The 20,853-nt window shown below is 41.7% G+C and overlaps 1 protein-coding gene across 2 annotated transcripts in view; it reads left to right on the top strand.

The window, feature by feature from the left end:
* The window catches only part of LRRFIP1 (LRR binding FLII interacting protein 1), a 359,409-nt gene that overhangs the window by 326,666 nt on the left and 11,890 nt on the right, over positions 1-20,853 (top strand). For both annotated transcript variants that reach the window (XM_029606446.1, XM_029606447.1), the window contains 2 exons: positions 10,514-10,631; positions 20,229-20,308. In XM_029606446.1, the coding sequence (XP_029462306.1) occupies positions 10,514-10,631; positions 20,229-20,308 (198 nt within the window). The remainder of the gene's footprint in view (positions 1-10,513; positions 10,632-20,228; positions 20,309-20,853) is intronic.

Here is a 20,853-nt window from a genome sequence, read left to right as displayed (position 1 = left end):
TGCACTTAGTTCCATTTGTTGGTTTTCCTACATAATATGACATTTTGTCCACTGTGAAACTGAAGCCTTTTTCAGGACTTCCAGTAAAAACATTTTTGTTGGATTGAGATTTCTGTTATTTGGATGATTTTGTGTGTATGCGTAGCTGACGCTTTCCCCAGGCTTTGTGTGCCGGTAGGTCCTCCCAGGTATGTGCATAGTGTCTTCTGCTCAGCTGAATAGCTACCACCTTTTCTAATTCCATATTCCTTCTCTTTCTGCCCTTGTGCCAGCCTTGTGCATCTGACCACTTCCTTTGTCAGCCTTATGTCATCTGTCAGCATAGCTTCCTGCACCCTGAAATCTTTATTGTTGAAAATCAGGTGAATATATCCTCCTCCCTTTTTTAGCAGTGCCAATCACTGCTTTCTGTAGCCAACTAAGCATCAAAAACTTACCTTCCCCCTGTAATTCAGGGTTCCAGGATGGTGCACAGTCTTCTGAACAAAATCACCTGCACAAGTAGTGGAGCAGGTCTAAGTGCTACAGTAAATTATGTTGTGAAGAATTAGAAACTTCACACAGTCAGGAACAGTTCAGAAAGTTAGAGGAAATAACCAACCAGAGACACAGAAGATGCTGTTATGTTAATGCTATGATGACAGTGATTTTTTCTCAAGTTGCCAATCTCCCTACTTTCTCTGGTGGACAATTTTTGGATTTTAATTTTCATTCTAATTTGGAAAATATTTCCTTGGAAGTCCTACCTCCTGGCCAGATCACTTCCTTTAAGATTCAGATTTAAATGTTCAAGTATATGGTTCAGTCTAAAGCTAAGTTAACCCTGGAAAATCTCAGTATAGCTCTGGGAGATTTTTTTTATATTTAACTATTCATAGAATCTACTGATAAATTAGTTTTTATGGTATGCAGAAATGTCACTTCACTGGATTTTATAGCCTCTAAAATATTTTGTCTGTTACTCTCAATTGCTCCATGGTTTACTGCAGAGGTAAGGTTATTAAAACAGCAGGGGAGAACCAAGTTGGAGAAAGCATCCTTCCCCTGCTGCTAAACTTCTCTAAAAACAATTAGCAAAAATATCATCAAGATATCTCTGAGACTAAACATATCTATTTTTCCGGTGCCTCTAATTGCCCAAGACAACTACTTAAGCCCTAGATTCATCAAAATGCTATAACAGGGAGGGGGGGGGGGGGCACACTATTAACTTGGGGTGAGGTTTGGGTGGTGGGGTAGGTTTTGGGTGGCAGTTTTAGATACACAGTCAGAGGTACAAACAGCAAAGTTGATATCAGTGAAGATTTTGTCATTTGACGTGATGAAAGGTAAAAGAGGAGTTGATTTGTACAAAGTACTCACTACCTAGCTTGATGCACTCTCTACCTAGCTGCAATCAAGCTAGGTAGAGAATACATTGTACAAATCAGCTCCTCTCTTACCTTTTTCAACTGCTGCTACTGTAAATCTTTTGCAGGCTTTTTCAACAGACTAATTTTTAATGAATCTTGTTTTATTTTATTGTGTATTTTGTATGATTGTTTAAACTATATTTTCACTCAGTGCATAGTTAAGCTCTGGAATTCATTGCCAGAGGGTGTGGTTACAGCAGTTAATGTAGCTAGGTTTAAAAAAGGTTTGGATAAATTCCTAGAGGAAAAATCCATAAACTGCTGTTAATTATTAAACAATAGTAGCTTGAGATTTATTTAATGTTTGGGTACTTGCCAACTTGGATTGGCCACTGTTGGAAACAGGATGCTGGGCTTGATGGACCCTTGGTCTGACCCAGTATGGCAATTCTTATGTTCTTAATTTTAGAATGAGGTCTTTGAATTAGTAAAAATTGAGTTTTGGAAATATTTAGTGCCAGTTTGTTGTAAAAGAGCCTTTTCTGGATGGTTGACAAACAAATGTGTACAAGCTCAACTGTTTCTGACCAAGATGGATGGACACAAATAAAGAACTGGATATAGTCAGTGCAGAGTTTATATTCGTTGCAAAGGCTGGCAAGAATTTTATATAGCAGAGCTAGGTAAAGGTTGAAAAGCATTGTTGATAAAACTGAGCTTTGCGGAACCCCTGTAATGATATCAGACCAGTTTGAACAATGATTTTGAACTCAACGCACTGAGTACATTGAGAAAGAAAAGAGCTGAACCAGTGCAAAACAAAACCAGCTATACCGCATTCTCTGAAATGGTACAGTAAGATGGAATGATCAAGTGTGTCAAAGGCTGCAGAGATGTCTAGGGAAACTAAAAGATAGTTATGGCCTTCTTTGAGCCTCTTTGCAAAATATCTAGCAAAGATAATATTAACAATTCAGTACTGTGAGATTTTCTAAACCCGTGCTGGTGGTGGTCAAGAAACTGTTTATCTTCTGTGAAATGTGTAAGTTGTGTCAAGATCACGGTTTCAATCAGTTTTGCCAAAAATTGCAATGAGGAAATTGGTTGGTAATTGTTAGAATCAGGCGGATCACTGCCACACTTTTTTAAAAGAAGTCTTACAGCAGCTTTCTTCAATGCAGCTGGAAGTTTACCTTGAAATAAAGATAGATTGACCAAGTCACGCAGAACGGGTGCAAGGATGTCCTTAGCTATTTTAAGACTTGGTATACCTCAAGGATTCAATGAGCAATATAAAGAATTTAATTTTGAAATGTTTGGAATGATCTCAGTAATGGAGGTGGTTAGTGCAGAAAAAGGATTGGATAAGTTCTGGGACGAGAAGTCCATTACCTGCTATTAATTAAGTTGACTTAGATAATAACCACCGCTATTACTAGCAACGGTAATATGGAATAGACTTAGTTTTTGGGTACTTGCCAGGTTCTTATGGCCTGGATCGGCCACTTTTGGAAACAGGATGCTGGGTTTGATGGACCCTTGGTCTGACCCAGTATGGCAGGTTCTTATGTTCTTATGTTCTTAAACTCATTCCAAATGAAAGTTTGATCAGTGTCCTACTAGGTAGGACCTGCTGCAAAACCAGCAGTGATCTTTGAAACCTTAGATTTAAAATGATACATGAAGGCCTTGCAATCAATATTGATTGCTGCAGGGGTAGATTTCATAGTTAAGATGTTCGGATCGGTTATCAATTTCTTAGCAATTCTAAACAGTTCTTTGGGGTTGTAGCTGATTTCTCTAATTCATTTAGATAAATATTCTCGTTTGGTCTCATTTATCAGGGAATAAGATTTCAATAATGACTTGTAGTTTCCGCTACTTATGGTCACTTCTGCAAAGTAACTGTGTGTCTTAACTGTAGGAGACAACTATGGAAGAAATTTTGACTGGAACTTGCGTTTCATTTGAATTGGAGTAATTTTATCAATTGTGTTAGATAATATAGACTCTAAACTGGAAACTCTAGAATCAATATCATCTGGATGAAAGGAGCTGACTTCTACTCTTATCAGACCTGAAAATTCCTGGCTGTCAACATGAACATTGGGCCGTAAAAACTAATAAAGGAATGGTCGGACCATGGGACTAACTGGTTTGTGACAGAACTCCTACATCTGTTGATATAGGCTTGATTAAGAAATACAAGGTCCAGGGTAATGATCATGCTCATGAATCTGTTCTTGAACAAGTTGTTCCCATCCTGGAAGAAGGTAGGATATCAAGAAACAGAGGACAGTGTGTGGAATAGGATCAAGGTCAATATGTAAGTTGAAATCTCCAAGGATATTCATATTATTCAGGTTAGCCTTGGAGGAAATTAACTGTTCAAAAAAAGGGGGAGAGAGCTTGTTGCAAAAGAGAAGGACAATATACTAAGCATAAATTAAATTCATTCGAATGAAGAACTAGCATTTCATAAGGCAAATCACCACTCAGTTCCTCAATGGCCATCTTCCAGTACTCCTTGTAAATGATCATCAGACCACTACCTTGCCCTCTCTTCCTTGGTTGGAAAACAACTAGATATCTAGGGGCCTAAGAAAAAGAAAATCAGAATTTAAAAGCCAGGATTCTGTAATGCAAAAGAAATCAGGTTTCTTTTTGTTAATTAAATCATGAATAATATGTAATTTTCTTCTAACAGCCTGAGCATTTATCATCATTACTGAAACATCCACCAGATAGGAAGGAGAAGACCGTATGGGAGCATTGAATAAATATATAAAATACATTAGGCAATAAATACAATCCTGTAAAACAAAAATAAAATCCTTACATTAATAATAATAAATTTAGCCATACAAATAAGTACAAAAACAGTAAACGTAAAAGAAATCAATAAACCCTAGTCAAAATGTTAATAAAATAACACACAATATATGAATTAATAAAAAGCAAGACATATACATTGTCAAAAAATAAAAAAACAAGAAGGCTGATACCCTTCTGGAAGAGAGCGTAGATTCCAGGAGTAACTCAAATATTTACATCACAGCTTGTAAGCATCAACAAAATCTTTCCTAAATAACCATGATTTAATGATGGTCCTAAATTCACTGTAGCTACATGCTAATCAAATTTCTAGGGGCATTGAGTTCACAAAAAGGAAGCCGGATATGAAAAAAATATGCATCTATAAGTAAATTTTCAAAGGCCTGCACATGCAAATCCTGGGGTTTATGCACGTGGCCAGGCTTTGCACGCATTTTATAATGGGCCCAGCCACGCATATAAATCCCGGTATGCGCACATGTACTGGGCTTCTCCAAAGGAGCGGGGTGGGGGCAGGCCGGGACAGTGCCAATCAATGCTGTCCTGGGGAAGCACGTGCTGGCAGCTGGCACACGCAGATTACTTCTACTCCAGAGGAGCAGTAAGTATTGAAATAAAGAATTTGGGGTTAGTTAGCTTAGGTTTAGGGGGCGGGAAGTTGAGAGGAAGAAGGAGGAAGGTTAGGGAACGGGGGGAACTGGGGGAGGCCCGATTGCTTTGCCACGCATATTTAGCAAATATTCCCCCCAACTGCGTGCACTGCGCACACATGCATGCTCGGATTTTAAAATCCGGCACACATGTGCGTGCAGCCATTGGATTTTATAACGTGTTCATCAGTGCGTGCACGTTATAAAATCAGCACATCCATGTACATGCACCGGGAACCGCGCGCATATGGCCGGCTGCTTGCTGCTTTTGAAATCAACCCCCTAGTATTTTCCAGTCTAATCTCTCAAGGTGATGGAATCCTCAGTATTGCTTGATCACCAGAGCACAGTATTCTGATGTTGGTAGGGCATCAGAATCCTATAAAGATAATCTAGTTAAGCCCTCTTTGTTATGGTTATGAGGTGTTGGAGTGGATTCTTGGGTACTGCGGTGATGGCCACTCCCACGGGGAAAAGCCCCGTGAGGAACCGCAGTACTAGGCTAGACTCTAGACACGCAAACACAGAGAAGTTGTATTTATTGTACAGCTTGATGGTATCGCCCGGGGAGCGGGCAGCAGTGAAGGTAACACAGTGAAGTAGTCCAGGGGTCCTCAGCAGAGGAGACCAGTCTCACACTCAAGTAGGATAGATAGCGCGGTGTAGCAGGGACAGGTCCTGGATGTGGATCCAGAGCACTGAAGCTGAAGATAAGACAGACTAAAAGGGTTAATACTCACTGAAGTAGAAAGCTGTATAGTTGAAGGTCCTGGCAGGCAGAAGTTGTTCAGTGGCAGGCACCAGATTAGGGAGAGCAGGCCCTCGAGGAGCAAGTACCCGGTATCCCAAGATAGGTACCTGAAATAGAGCATAAGGGCCCCCGAGGAGCGGGTACCCAGGTTAGTGAAGAATTACCCCAAAGGGCAGAGAGAGCTTCCTGCGGCAGCTGGGAAGCGGCAGAGCAGCTTAGACCAGAGGCAATCCAATCCAATCCTTGCTAACTCAGTTTGTTAGCAATCGAAGGGCAGGGTAAATACCAGGATGTGATGACGTCACTCGGAGGGGATGCCTCCGAGGTTCCCGCTATGACGTGGATAAAGACGTGGGTAGCGTGCGCCTGCACACCCTAGGAGGCCCTCAGGAAAATCATGGCGAACACTGTCGCCGTTGCTGTTCCGGGGACGCTGGAGAGAGCGGCATGAAGACACAGGAGCAGCCATCTTCCCAAGGCTTGAGGAGAGAGAAGGAAGAAAGGTGAAGCACAGACGTCGAAGCAGTCTGAGACCGACGGATGCAACAGTTTAAACTTAAATTTAAGACATTAAATTTAATCTGGTTCATTATGAAAAGCCAATATATAACTTCACTAAAAGTAGAATGACATGATCACCTTTACTTTCTTCCAGGATTAGCTTTGCAGATGTATTTTGAATTAACTGTAATCTTTGCACCTAAAGGAAGAACTAGGAGCAGAGTATTACAGTAATCTAGTCTTGAGAAAAGAAGTGCATAAATCAGTGTTTGCATGTTGTGCATCTGAAGATAAAGCTTCACTCATATTGCATACCATGAGGAGTAGAATGACAAACATACCAATGCAGATATGAGTCAAAAATATCAAATTAGAATCATTGTACTCCAAGAATAGATATCACTTCCTTTATAGATGTTTAAATGCAGATCATGTAGAAGGAATTTTCCACTTTTTGCTTTTTTTTTGCCGCTGTATCAGAGATCGCGTGCCAGCAATCGGCCGGTGCGCGCAACTTACTTCAGCCCCAGGGCTGAAGTAAGTTTTGAAATAAAAAAAAGAAGTCATCAAAGGTAGGGGGAAAAAGGCAGGGGAGGTAAGGGAAGGTGGGGGGGAGGGAATAGGGGAAGACAGCGTGGCTTGGAGCGGGCTCGGCGCGCGCAAGGTGTACAATTGTGCACTCCCTTGTGCGTGCCAACCCTAGATTTTTTAATCTGCGCAAATATATTATAAAATCAGGTGTATATGTGCGTGCGCACATGTAGGCTGCGCGTGCTTCTTTTAAAATCTACCCCTATATGTTTAGTGCAGCTCACATAAGGTACTTTCATTAAATTCAATAGATAACAAAACACAACAATAACTGCTTTAAATCTAGTTCAGTTATTCTAATCAATTCCAGGTTAATAACCTTGACCCTGCCTACAGTTCCTCCAGGCCTATACCTATAAAAAAAAGAAAAAGTGAACCCAAAGGGACATGTCTGTGTTAAACAAAAAGTGTTGCCTTCTTTAATCCAGGTTTCTATAATGCATAAAAAGTGTAAACTGTATTGCAGAATCAAATCATAGATCAGAATAAATTTCTTAAGCATGGCACATTCATTTACTAAGTCAGATTTTTACTTACTCTCAGTAGAAGCTTTACATGGGATAATACTGTTGGCTAGAAGGATCTTAACTAGGGTCCTTTGTTTGAGATGTTACAATCCTATTATTCACCCCTCCATAGCTTCTTTTTTCTAAAACAGGGGTGGGCAGTTCCAGTCCTTGAAGGCTACAAACCAGTTGGGTTTTCAGGATCTCTAATTTGTATGCATAAAATAGATTAGCATACAATTGAGGCAGATTGCATGCAAATCTCTTCATGCATATTATTCATTAGGGAAATCCTGAAAATTTAACTGATTTGCGGCCTTAGAGGACCGGAAATGCCCACCCCGATATTAAACAAGATTGATTTGCTGGATAATCAGATCTAACTCCCCAGACAGTATACTACTTATTTTATGTGTATTCAACATATTCAAGTACTTTAAAGCAGATTACATCCAAGTCCTGTAGGTATTACGCTTTCCCCTGGGGGATTACAATCTAGGAATGTTCAGTTCAAAAAGTCCAGAATACTTCATGTCATTGAAGAAAGGCTTGGACAAGTTGCTGGAGGAGAAGTCTATAAACTTGGAAGCGCCGAAAAAAGTAAGAAAAGCAGAATATAAATCTAAATACATAAATAAATAAACTGCTATTAGTTAAGCTGACTTAGGAAATAGCCACTGCTTATTACTGACATCAGTAGCATGGGATCTGTTTAATGTTTGGGTACTTGCCAGGTACTTGTATCCTGGATTGGCCACTGTTGGAAACAGGATACTGGGTTTGATGGACCCTTGGTCTGACAGACCCAGAATGGCATGTTCTTAAGAAATGAAGAGCCTCACTTGAAGACTCGTGAAGATGCTCGCTAAGGAGTGATCCTCCTAAGGCTCAGCACTGTCAACCTGATGCTTATCAGTGGTTTCGGCTACCCTTTCAAGATGACCATGATAGATAGGGCCATGCGCTGAATGGGCGAGGTTTCGTTCTCAGTCTGCTTATGCAGTCAGGTGAGGACGATCCAAGAGTTGCTGGTTAGAGCCTTAACGTGCAGTATGTTCAGTCTCTCAAGTGGAGGTTAAAGTGCTCTAAGTATTTCTGGGCTGTCAGCTCTTGGTAACTTTGGCTGCCCTTTCAAGAGAGCCATAGTGGGCAGGGCCATGAGTCAAGTGGGTGAGACGTGGTGTCCATCTGTTCCTGCAGTCAGGTGAAGAAAATCCAAGGCTCACTACATTCTGCAGCTTATTTAGTATCAGGTACTAATTTAAGAGAACATATCTTTCACTTTGCTGATTTCCAGTTCAGTTCAGAATTCAATTTAAATTTTCTGTGGTTTTATAGGGTGCTGAGTAATCAAGCACTGCCTTTCCTCACCAAGCGAGTCCATCATTGTTCCAAGAAGAGCTCTATGCTCATTTCAGGGGAATTTTCTTATTCTTCCATCAGTGAGTAAAACCAGATTGGAGGCCACACGGGGGGGGGGGGGGGGGGGGGAGAAAAGCCGCCTTTTCTATTAATCTTTTTCTGGTAATTTGTCTACTTGAGTCCTCCTTAAAATATAGGAAAGGGTATAGAGTTCCTTTTAGATCTGGCTTTCTTTTCTAGATGATTTTAAGTTGTTATTGAGCTTGTATTGACTGACTATGTTAGTTTGTTTGGGTCGGTATTTTGCCTATTTATTATTTGTTTATTTTTCATGTAATGCATTGTGTTTTGCTTTTATGCTTTATTATGTACTTATAATGCCTTTTCTTTTCTTTGTTTAATTTTAATGCCTTAGTTTGTGACCATTACTCTATGCTTGTATTATTGGTTTTTATGATCCATTTTGATTAAATTGAAGAAAAGCAGAATATAAACCAAAATAAACTAATTAAATGAATAAACTAAACCTAAACTGTAGTGACATTCCCTAAGGCAACATTGCAAGAAAGAGGATTCTGGGAGTTGTAGTCTTGAAGAAAACAGAAAGCAGCTGGGGGTTGTGGTCCATCAAGAAACAGAAATTGGAAGGCTAATGGGAAGTATTAATCTGAAGTTGGTCAGGGAAGAGAAACTGATGGTAGAGGCATATGTTTCTTATTGTTGGTTCCAGATGTGGCAAATTAAAAGATTAGAGAGAGAAAACCCTCTAAAAGGGAGGAGGCCAGGGGAAGCTGTGGCTCAGTCAGAAAGGCAAGAATAAGCCTGGGGCTATTTCCTAGGGTGGGAATCAGTTGCAAGAAAGCTGGGTATGTCTGGCAGTACACAGGTTAAAAAAAAAAAAAAGGTGTTTTGATGTATGTATTTATTACTTCATATTTCTGCGTTGCCTTACCAATGCTGCCCAAGGCACTTTACAGTGCATACTGTTCAATCAGTACATCAAGAGTTATAAATTATAGAGCAAGACAAACAATAAAAGTATCAGAATGCATGAAGTTCATGCCAGCTGGTATTTAAATGTCTCCTGGAATTACTCTGCTGCCTTAGGGGTGTGGAACGGGATTGTTGTCTGTGGAAGAATTAAAGACATTATTTTACTGCAAGTGCCTGGCTGTGTGATTGATTGTCCTTATGAGCTGGCAGTGAGCCAGAGCAGGTAATGGTCACTGACTGTTACATATGCGCTAGTCTATACACCAGGCAGATTAATTCATTTGCATAAATTATTTCTCATTGATATATGTGGGTGTGCAGCATCTTTATTTGGGGGTGTCAAATTCCATTTACACGGCTAAAATGCCACTTTAATGGCCTTTGTGAATGGCATGAGCATAAATGACTGTTTAATCTCACTTAAGCACTCATGAAATACAGTGAATTGGCTCCTTAATTTGACAGCAATGTAGAGTCTACAGCAAAGAGTCCTCCAAAAACAAAATAGATAGATGTCCTCCCTCTAAACTCCCGCCTAAACTCCCTTTTCTGCAGTTGTGTGTCACTTTGCTGCTGCATTACAAAAGACATGCCCTATAAACTTCTTGTAGTTCCCCCTTTAAAACCTTGCATCTCATCTGCAGATGTAAAGACCTTTCTACAAAACATTGAAAATAAGTCTAAAGAAAACCAAAATATTTTACAAATACTTGTAACAAAAATGTTCTCATTCTCATATTTTCAGAAATAAGGCCAGAGCAACAATGGTTTCTTTCTCAAACTCCCTTTCCTGCAGTTGTTTGCATGCTCCTAAGTGATTAAACAACATATTTGCTATATGGCAGTGATGATGTCCTAATTCAGATGATGTAACAATGCTACTATTATAGAACTTCTTGAGATGTCTGGTGTTACAACTTCCTGACTTTTCTAGCTGGTCATTTTGTGAAACTAATTGTGGGGATTTCACAGATTAGAAGACTAAAAGGACAACTGGAAGAGAAGCAGATAAACAGCAAGATGAAGAGCCCAGTGTGTGAAGATGAAGTCTTGGAGAATGGCACAGATATGCATCTAATGGACCTACAAAGTAAATGCCTTTTTTTATGTCCTGTGGTATAATAAGGAAACCAAAACTGGCATATTTGCTTAGTACTGTATAATTTTGATGACCAAAGTATATCATGACATTGCTATCAGCCAATGAGCTGACTGTATTCCCTTACACAAGAGACTTCATGGGTTCAATATTCAGTAAGCTGGCGAGTGGCAAAGTTATCCTGGTAAAGTTACTCAGATAACTTTAGCCAAATATTCTGCTTGAATGTACTTGGCTAAAGTCACAAACATAACTTTGTTGGCTTACTGAATATTTGAAAAAAAGAAAAATGTAACAGCCTGATCCCCTCCCAAGTTTAAAAGAAATATATAATGTGATTCAGCAACTGAATTCCTTATCCCCCCTCCCTCCCTCAAAGTTTAAAACAAAATGTGGTCAAGCAGCCCATTCTCCCTTTCCCCTTCTTAAAGAAGTGGGGCACCACCCGCACACCCAAAAGCCTACCCATACCCCAGTCAGAGGAGAGGCTGTTACACAGAGGAATATGTAAATGCCGGTACAGCTGACAAATACTGGCACTTAGATGTTCATGTATTCACTGCAGTCCAGCCAGGACTGGTCCTGTCACTGAAAGCTGTCAGTGAAGGGACCAATCCCTGTTCAGAATGTAGGCACCTAATTTAAGACCTGATTCATTAAGGCTTTTCTCCCATTCTGGGTCTATGGGAAAAATGCTTAGTGAATCAGGCCCTTAGGGACTTAAAATTAAGCTCTGTATGTCCTCTGAAGATCGGCCTCATTATGTCCAAGATGAGTCTTTTATGTACTAGTCATTTTGTGGTTTGCTTCACTGCCCTCAATACTAGCAGAAGATGGCAGCGCTGCACAAAGATAGACTCACATTGAATAGTTATTAACTTAAATATTAGTGCATTCAAATTATAACAGCAAGTGCCAGATATGTCAGGGCGGGAGTATAAAAGACAACAAAATCAATATGAGTTTAATAGAACTGATCAAAAAGGTGAATTTCAAATTTACCTATTTCCTTTCCTTGAGTCCTGGCAGATCAGTCCAGATGCATGGGTTATGCCAACTTACGAGCAGATGGAGACAGAGGAAAAGCTTTCTGTAAGGGAAGTGGGATCTTGTACTATGGCATGGTTGGCACAACCTAGTAAATGAAACTTCAGAGCATGTATTTTCTCAATTGGGGGTGGGAGTGCCTGCGATGGAGCAGTACTGAACCTACAAGACCCAAGGGGTAAGAGTGGAAACCTCGTCACTGCATGTTCTTAATGCTACTTAAGTGTAGGTGCAATGAATTAACAGGCAGGACACTCTAGTTGGGTGTTCCATATTAAAACTTTGCTGTAACTAGTTCAATTTAATCAATTTGCACCATAAAGTTTATTTATTTATTTTATTTCGTGATTTTTTTATATACCGTGGCACGTTAATAACATCACCTCGGTTTACAATAAACAATAAATCAGCAACAAGCTTTACAGTCAATAAGAATTCAGGTGTACATAAAAAATATCAATTAAGAATAAATTAAGAACCAATTAAGAACAATTAACAAATAAACTAATGATAAACATATTCCATAGCTAATGGCAAATCTAATAACTGGGAGGAAAGAGCCCGATCAAGTAAAATTTAGCAGCGGGGAATAAATAAATTGGCGTGTGGCATTGGATCAGAGAAACATAAGCAATAACTGGCATTTCAGGAAAAGAGATGGTCATTGAGTGTAAGCTTGTTCGAACAGCCAGGTTTTGAGGTTCTGCTTGAATTTCTTATGGCAGGGTTCTAGACGCAGGTCTGTGGGCATTTTGTTCCAGAGGTTTGTTCCCGCAGTCGTGAAGGAGCGGTCTCTTGTAGTAATGTGTCTGATGCTGATTGTTCTCTGTTACATCTATGTTCCAGGCTGGTGTATTTCATCACACCTCTCTTCTTTCATTTTGAATGTGTCCATCAGAACTGGGTCCTGAAGTATTCTTATCCACCAGGTGGATGGGAGTATCCTAGGTATGATGGAATGTCTTCCTCCAACAGTACCTGAACTGCAGGTGAACACAAGATGTCCAAAAACCAGTCTTTTTCCTTTGTACCTGTGTGAGGACTCTGATGATGGTTCTCCAAATGCCACAAAGTGTTAGGATTTAGTTAGTGTGTGGGCCCTGGGCCAAGGTGAGAGATGGTACTGCCCACAGGGAGGAGCCCCATGAGCCTCACTGTGAGGAGGTGAGGACTCAGTGACGTCAGACACAGTATCAGACTAGAGTCTTTAGTAAAGAGAAAGGATGACACAACCCGTGGAGTGGGGGTTGTCAGAGAGAAAGTCTTACAGACCCAGAGACACAGGGTCTGTGGAAAGGAGAATACCCCCAAGTGGATACCTGCATAGAATAGATGATGACCCATAGAGCGAGGTACACTGATGATGTCTTCAGTAGAGATGGTAGTGGCCCATGGAGTGGGGTACACCGTAGGAGGTCCTCAGCTGAGTCGGTAGTGGTCTGCAGAGCAGGGTACACCGATGAGGTCCTTGGTAGAGATGGTAATGGTCCATGAAGCAGGGTACACCGGAGAGGGTTCTCAGTAGTGATGATAGCGGTCCGCAGAGCAGGGCACGCTGATGAGGTCCTTAATAAAGATGGTAGTGGCCCGCGGAGCGGGGTACTCACGGTGAAGGTCCTCAGTAGAGAAGATAGTGATCTGCAGAGCAAGGAGCACCGGTGAGGTCCTCAGTAAGGATGGTAGTGGTCTGTGAAGCAGGGTACACCAGAGGAATCCTCGGTAGAACAGGAAGTAGTCCATGGAGCTGGGTACTCATGGAAAGAATAGCGAAGGTTCCAGGGAAGCCCTGGGGAATGGAGCAGGCAGAAGTCTCAGGCGATAGGCCCTCTGAGGAGCAGATAGCTAAGATGAGGAGAGGGCCCCCGAGGAATGGGTACCAAAGACATCTATGCCTTGAAGCAGGAACTGGAACGCAGGTCTTCTGAGAGCGAGGTGGATTTAGCAAGAAAGGTTCTCTTTGCTAAGTCGTCGGTAGGCAGGGCCAGCAGGCTTAAATGTCCTGGATAGATGACGTCATCTGGAGGGGATGCCCCCGAGGTTCCCGCCATAACTGCTTTAAGACTGGCCCGTACACGTGCCTAAGGATATCCGACGGCAAGATGGTAGTTGGCGTTGTCCACGCCCCCCCCCCCCCCAGGAGGTCTGGGAATGGTAGGTAGGCTGTCGGCAGCTGACGGAGGCTGCCAGTCTATCCCACGGAGTCAGGAAAGTAAAGAAAGAGGTGAGCAAGACTGGTCACAGCCATCTGTGAACGACAGGCGTAACAGTACCCCCCTTCTTAGGGCCCCTCCCCGAGGGTTTCGGCTTACTTGGATGTGAAGTATGGAAGTTTTTGATCAACTCTTTGTCAAGGATGTTTACAGCAGGCTCCCAGCTATTTTCTTCGGGCCAAATCCTTCCCACGAGACTAGATATTCCCAATGCTTCCCATGCTTCCTAGCATACAAGATGTCCTCAACCTGATACGTGATGTCTTCTTCCGAAGCTAGCAGTTGAGGTTCCAGAGCTTTCTTTGAGAATTCTGATAGGATAAGCGGTTTAACAGTGAGATGTGGAAGGCGTTATGAATTTTGAGCGAAGTGGGAAGATGAAGACTGTAAGTGACAGGGCCCAGCTGGCAGAGTACGGGAAAGGGCCCAATGTATTTGGGAGCAAAGCGAACTTAAGGTAACTTTAGGCGAATAAAGCGGGTGCTGAGCCACACCTTGTCTCCGGGGTTCAGCTGAGGAGCTGCCCGATGATGGACATCGTAGAACTTCTTCGATTTTACAGCAGCTTGTTGCAGAAGCTGTTTGGTATGTTCCCAGAGTTGATGCAGTTCTTGAGCAGAGGCTTGCAATGCTGGAGAAGGTACAGACAAAGGTATCAGAAGAGGAGGCAGAGGCTGACGTCCGTACACTACTTGAAAGGGCAATGACCCAGTAGACGCGGACTGATGAGAGTTCAAGGCAAACTCAGCCCACGGCAATAAGTCGGACCAGTCATTCTGCCGAGAATTTACGTACGCCCGAAGAAACTGCTTCAGGGTGCGATTAGTCCTTTCTGTCTGTCCATTGGCCTGAGGGTGATAGGCCGATGTGAGGTCCAGGGCGATGTCAAATTTTTTACAAAGCAACCTCCAGAATTTAGCCATGAATTGGACACCCCTATCCGAGAGGATGTGTCTCGGGAGTCCATGAAGACGGAAGATGTGGCGAATGAATAGTTTGGCTAGCTCCGGTGCAGAAGGAAGGCCGGATAGAGCCACAAAATGAGCCATCTTCGAAAAGTGGTCCACAGTGACCCAAATGGTGGTATTGCCACTGGAAGGGGTGTGTCCACGTCTCACAAGGTGCTGGAAATGGTTGTAGGAGGTCCCAGGGCCTGCCTGCCGGTGGCTTTTGACGGGCGCAAGTGGGACATGATTCCACATATGCTTGAGTGTCCTTCTTCATGGTTGGCCACCAGTAAAACCTCTGAAGTGTCACGAGCGTTCTGGCTTGTCCGTGATGACCAGCGAGTAAAGAATCATGCGCCCAGCAGAGGATCTTTCTACGAAGAGGTCAGGGAACCACCGTCTTCCCGGAAGGTACTGAATGTGTGGCAGCGAGGAGTACCTTAGTCGGGTCGATGATGTGCCAAGGGACAACTGGTACATCATCAATGGTGAACGAGCGAGAGAGGGCATCTGCTCAGACATTCTTATCAGCAGGTTGATATCGAAGTAGGAAATTAAATCGAGTAAAAAAAAAAGAGACCAGCGAGCCTGTCTGTGGTTAAGGCATTGAGCGTGGTGTAAATGATTGAGATTTTTGTGATCAGTGTACACTGTTATTTGGTGTTGTGCCCCCTCGAGCCAGGGGCGCCACTCTCCAAAGGCTAATTTGATTGCCAGCAATTCTTTGTCCCCAATACCATAATTATGCGCAGCCGGAAAGAAGCGCTGGGAGAAGAATGAGCACGGGTGTAGGGTGTGATTAGTAGAATGGTGGCTGAGTACTGCACCAACACTGACATCAGAGGATGCACTTCGGATAAGTCAAGGGAAGTAAGGAACTTGCCTTTTCTCACATCCCAATCTCTGAATGCAGAGTTCCCATGTAAGAGAGCAGGAAATCTGAAGTGCTTTGTTACTCTATTTTAACTTCAGTATTGGCCTGAAAGTGCCATCCTTCTTCAGGATGGTAAAATAAATAGGGTGCCATCCTTTCCTCTCTACTCCAGAGCAAGGGCACCACTGCTGTAGGTTGCAGTAGATGATCTGTGATAGTCTATATAGCGGACTTCTTTGTGGCTGATTTGCAAGGGGATAAGATTAAGGCCTTAAATTGGAATGGCCAATTTGAGTGTGTAGCCATGTTGAATGATCTCCAGAGTTCACTGGTCTATAGAGATGCATGTCCACTTCTTATCGAACAGTTGCAAGTGACCGCCTACTGGGGCCATAAGAAGTGGACCCTCAGACCATCAATGGGTACTGCTGGGGCCTGCATCTTGGCCACTGCTGTGGCCAACTTGAAAGAACTAGATCTTGCTTGGCAGTCTAGCCTTCTGTACATGGAACAGCCTTCCCAATCTTTTACTGTCTGTCTTCCCTAAACTAGTGTCAAGCCTGAGTTCCAGAACCTGTCTTTTGGAAGCCTTTGGGTCTTGCTTTCTCCCAAGTCCTTTACTAGCTTCTCCAGCTACTCCCCGAACAGTAGCTGTTCCTTGAATGGCAATCTGCTTAGCCAGATCTTGATGTAGAATCTGCTGACAAATGGCGCAGCCATAACAACTATTGCCACCTGTTTAGAAGTGGTCAGATAAGATCATATAAAGTAGCCATCAGAAAAGTAGCCCTGGACTCCATCTAAGCCACTTTTCTGGAGGGGACTGCAACTCCCCCTCTCTGAGTTCAGGTGGGTATTGCTAAATCCAGCTAGCTTCATGACTCCCTTCTAGCTGCAAAGCCCATACATATTGCGATTGGCATTTTTTAAATTCACCAATGGAAAGCTTTCTCTCTGAAATGGACTGAGAAAGCTTTTAAATATTTGGGAGCAACTATTACTAGAAACTTGCAGATTTTAATTTTTCTCACTTACTGAATATTACTGAAAAACCTTTGCAAGTCTGGTCATCTTATCCTATTTCCTTAATGGGAAGGATACATTTGTTTAAAATGGTTTTGCTTCCCAAATAGTTATATATTTTTTTTCTATGCTGCCTCTTTATTTTTCTCATTCCATAGAATAAATTTGGTTTTGTCTACTCCGGAAATATCTTAGGCCTACAAGCAGACCATGCATTACGATGTGTATCTTGATGAAACCTTGGGCTAGGGGAAGCATGGGTTTGCCTAATCTAAATTACTGTAATAGAGCAGCTAATTTAAGACACATTGGTGACTGGCTGATATCTACTAGTTTTTATACCATGCTTTCCACTGATTTTGAATTGGTGCATCCCCTTTCTTTAAGAAAGGGGATGCACCAATGCTAAAGGTGTTCTGGTTCACTCTTTGATGAAAATCTGGAGATGGTTTTGTTCTTGTTTACACCTTTAATATAAATGTTCTCCTTTTCTGAGTAATTTACATTTTCCTCCAGGTATGTCTCGAAAGGTTTTTTTTGATTGGGCTGGAAAGGGGTTGTTGACTATGTCCCAACTTCTAGACCCTTTAGGACATATTTTGACATTTCAAGTCTTGCGTGATACCTACGCTTTACCTTATTATGAACTTTTTGTTTTTTTACAAGCCAAACACTATGTTCAATCTCTGCCTCAAGCTTCTTTGAGAAGCTTGAGGCAAAGATTGGCCCCATGCAGCAGCTCCACGGGCATGGGGCTACTGTGATCATCACTAGTGTCATGTGACTGGCCCACCGGGGCATGCCCGAAGCCCTGATAGGCCAATCCACCCCTGGTAGGAGAAGCTCCACAGGATCCTCTGGTGGTTTTGAAGACTGAGTAACAGGCAGGATCACAACAAAAACAGGAAACAGCTTATGAACTGGTAAGTTAGATGCAAAGCATTGCTAAAGAAGGCAAAGGCAGAATTTGAAAAAAAGCTTGTTGTGGAAGCAAAATCATAATAAAAACTTTTCCAGGTACATTTGAAGCAAAAAGGCCGTGTGGAAGTTGGCTCTGGACCATTAGATGATCGAGGGGTAAAAGGGGCACTGCACTAAAGGAGGACAAAGCAAAAGCAGAAAGATTAAATCCCAGGGATAAGCAGCATGGAATCTGTCAAACTTTTGGATCCTGCCAGGTTCTTGTGACTTGGATTGGCCACTGTTGGAAACAGGATACTGGGCTTGATGGATTTTTGGTCTGACCCGATATGGCAAATCTTATGTTCTTATGCAGAATGATCTAAGGTGACAGATTTCTATAATATTTCTGACCCTGTTCATCCCACTTTGTCAGTTATATGCAGGATGATACACCAGACAGATGTAAAATGTAACACTCTTTATTATGTTCCTGGCATGGTGATATCCAATTTACATTATCAAAATAATTTTCACAGTGCTTTTCTACTATCAACACATTGTCTACCAACATACTTTTATGAGAAATTCCATATACATTTTTTATTCATTATTATATTTCTCAACATAGAGCTTTTTTTAGCCAATATTGCCCTATGTGATAATTGTTTAAAATGCTCCAGTGTCTCTGGCACTTTGGGACATATTTTTTGATCTTGTGCTATAACCCAGCGGTTCTGGCAGAGAGTTTTGTTTTGTATGTCTGATATTGAGAAAGCATGGTTCTTCTTGTGATTCAGCTTTGATATTGTTTGAAGATTTCTCTGTTTTTCCACTCTGTAAAAATATTAAAGGTCTTGAATTAGAAAAGGTTTTTAATTAGGTAAAAAAAAAATCCTGTTTTATTGAAGAGCTTCACATGCTTATAGTTTTACATACCGGAGAAATGCAGTGTTTAATCTTGCTCTTATGGAGAAATCATATGTTAAAAACTCTGCCTTAAATATAAGGCAGAATTTCTACAAATCTGGTTTCCCTACTTGGATGTCTCCAAGAGCAAGTCGCCACATATTGAATGATCTTTCTTGATTGAATTTTTCTGTGGTCTTTTGAAATAATTTTGTTTTGCCATATGTGTTATGTTTTGGTTTCTGCTGGTTTAGATGTATACTCCTGCGTTCTTTGCATTGATGTATGGGATAGGTAGGTGTGTGGGAAGGAGGGTTGGGTTTATTGTTTCTGTTAAAGGGGAAGAAGATTTATGTGCCTTAGTCTTGTAATTCCTTGCATATTGTATCTTTTCCTTGCATATAGAGAGTACAGAATCTATCACTTTTGGGCCGATACAGTACAGTGCGCTCCGACGGAGCTCACTGTTAACCTGCCATTGGATGCGCGTTTTCCCTTACCCCTTATTCAGTAAGGGGCGGAAAACACACGTCCAACCCACCGAACCTAATAGCGCTCTCAACATGGAAATGCATGTTGATGGCCCTATTAGGTATTCGCGTGTGATTCAGTAAGTAAAATGTGCAGCCAAGCCGCACATTTTACTTTCAGAAATTAGCACCTACCTTAATTTCTTTCGGGCACAGGGAAAGTGCACAGAAAAGCAGTAAAAACTGCTTTTCTGTGCACCCTCCGACTTAATATCATGGCGATATTAAGTCAGAGGTCCCGAAGGGTAAAAAAAAAATTTTGAAGGCGGCTGTCGGGTCGAAATCCGGACACTCAATTTTGCCGGCGTCTGGTTTCCGAGCCCGTGGCTGTCAGTGGGCTCGAGAACTGACGCTGGCAAAATTGAGCGTCAGCTGTCAAACCCGCTGACAGCCGCTCCGGGCCAAAAGGAGGCGCTAGGGATGCGCTAGTGTCCCTAGCGCCTCCTTTTGCCCGTTTCTGCCGCCAGACCTAATTTAAATTCTGAATCGCGTGCACAGGCGAGTGGCCTGTGCATGTGCCGGGAGAGCGGGCATTCGCCCGCTCTCCCGCGGACTTTACTGAATCGGCCCATTTGTTATTTCCTATGTTATTTGTTAAAATCAATACATTTGAATGAAACATTTTGGTTAATCAAATATTATAGCATCTTATTTTCTGCTATGTAGATAAAATTATTGGCTTTAATGTACACAGTCTGTATTTTTTGAACATTTTACAAAACCGTAAATACAAGCATAATACAATTACAAACAGAACAAAGTATATACAGGTTTAAACTAAAGTTAAAAATAAAATGATAGGACCAACCTAGGTGACTTAGTGACTGTCGTGTGCACTGCCATGCAAAGGTTCACCAGTTAGTTTCCTTAGTTGGGACTTCTGCTCCCCAGGTGGGATGGGGATATCGTGAAAGCCATACTAGGTATGTTGAGGAGGAGGCAGGATATAAAATAGGGAAAAACAATCCCTGTTTAGTTGCAAATGAAAGCTCATGGTGCCAGATCTCAACCCTGGTTCCAGCTGAGCAGGAAGTATAAAGAAGCAGGAGGAAATTGCCGGATTAAAAAAAATACATTAAAATGAGGTTGCTCTCTCTTTTCTGAAATCACCCTAACGTGTTTCATTTGTTCCTTTTTTTTTTTTAAAGGAGATGCCAATAGACAAATCAGTGACCTCAAATTTAAACTTGCAAAATATGAGCAACAGATAACTGCTTTGGAGCAGAATGTAAGTATGGTCAGCAGTGCTGAGGAAAGAGCAGTTGGCTAAAAATGTTTGGACATTAAATTTAGTATTATATGCTGAAAAACATTTTTTGTGAGTGACAGCAACGATTTCTTCCCCCAAACCTATATAGAAAACATTTAGGAGGTAATTTTCAAATAGCAATTGTAAAATCCATTGACACTTCTAGTATGCTTACTTCATTTTTTAAAAAGGAACTCTCTGGATACTTAGTGTAAAGTACGCATGCTAAACAGGCCCATATACTCTGCACCTTCTATTTTTTGTGGCAGCTGAGAAGGATAAAATAATGCAAGTACTTTTGAAAATGTCATGTATGAATGCTGTTTTCCTCCTCCAACCCAAACATATCACCAGAAACACCATTGTGCAACCCAGTTAAAAGTACACATGCTGTGGAAGCCCACACATACTTTTAGCAGGGCTGAGGAGGGCAACCTTCAGACAGGGTAATCTAGGCACATTAAACCATTTTAATATATGTTAATTGCTTTGAAAATCAATGTGGTTAAAATGCATCAGAGACA

The sequence above is a fragment of the Rhinatrema bivittatum genome, chromosome 6, assembly GCF_901001135.1.
Source record: "Rhinatrema bivittatum chromosome 6, aRhiBiv1.1, whole genome shotgun sequence".
Taxonomy (NCBI): Eukaryota; Metazoa; Chordata; class Amphibia; order Gymnophiona; family Rhinatrematidae; genus Rhinatrema; species Rhinatrema bivittatum.
This window is presented reverse-complemented; position numbering and strand designations above follow the sequence as displayed.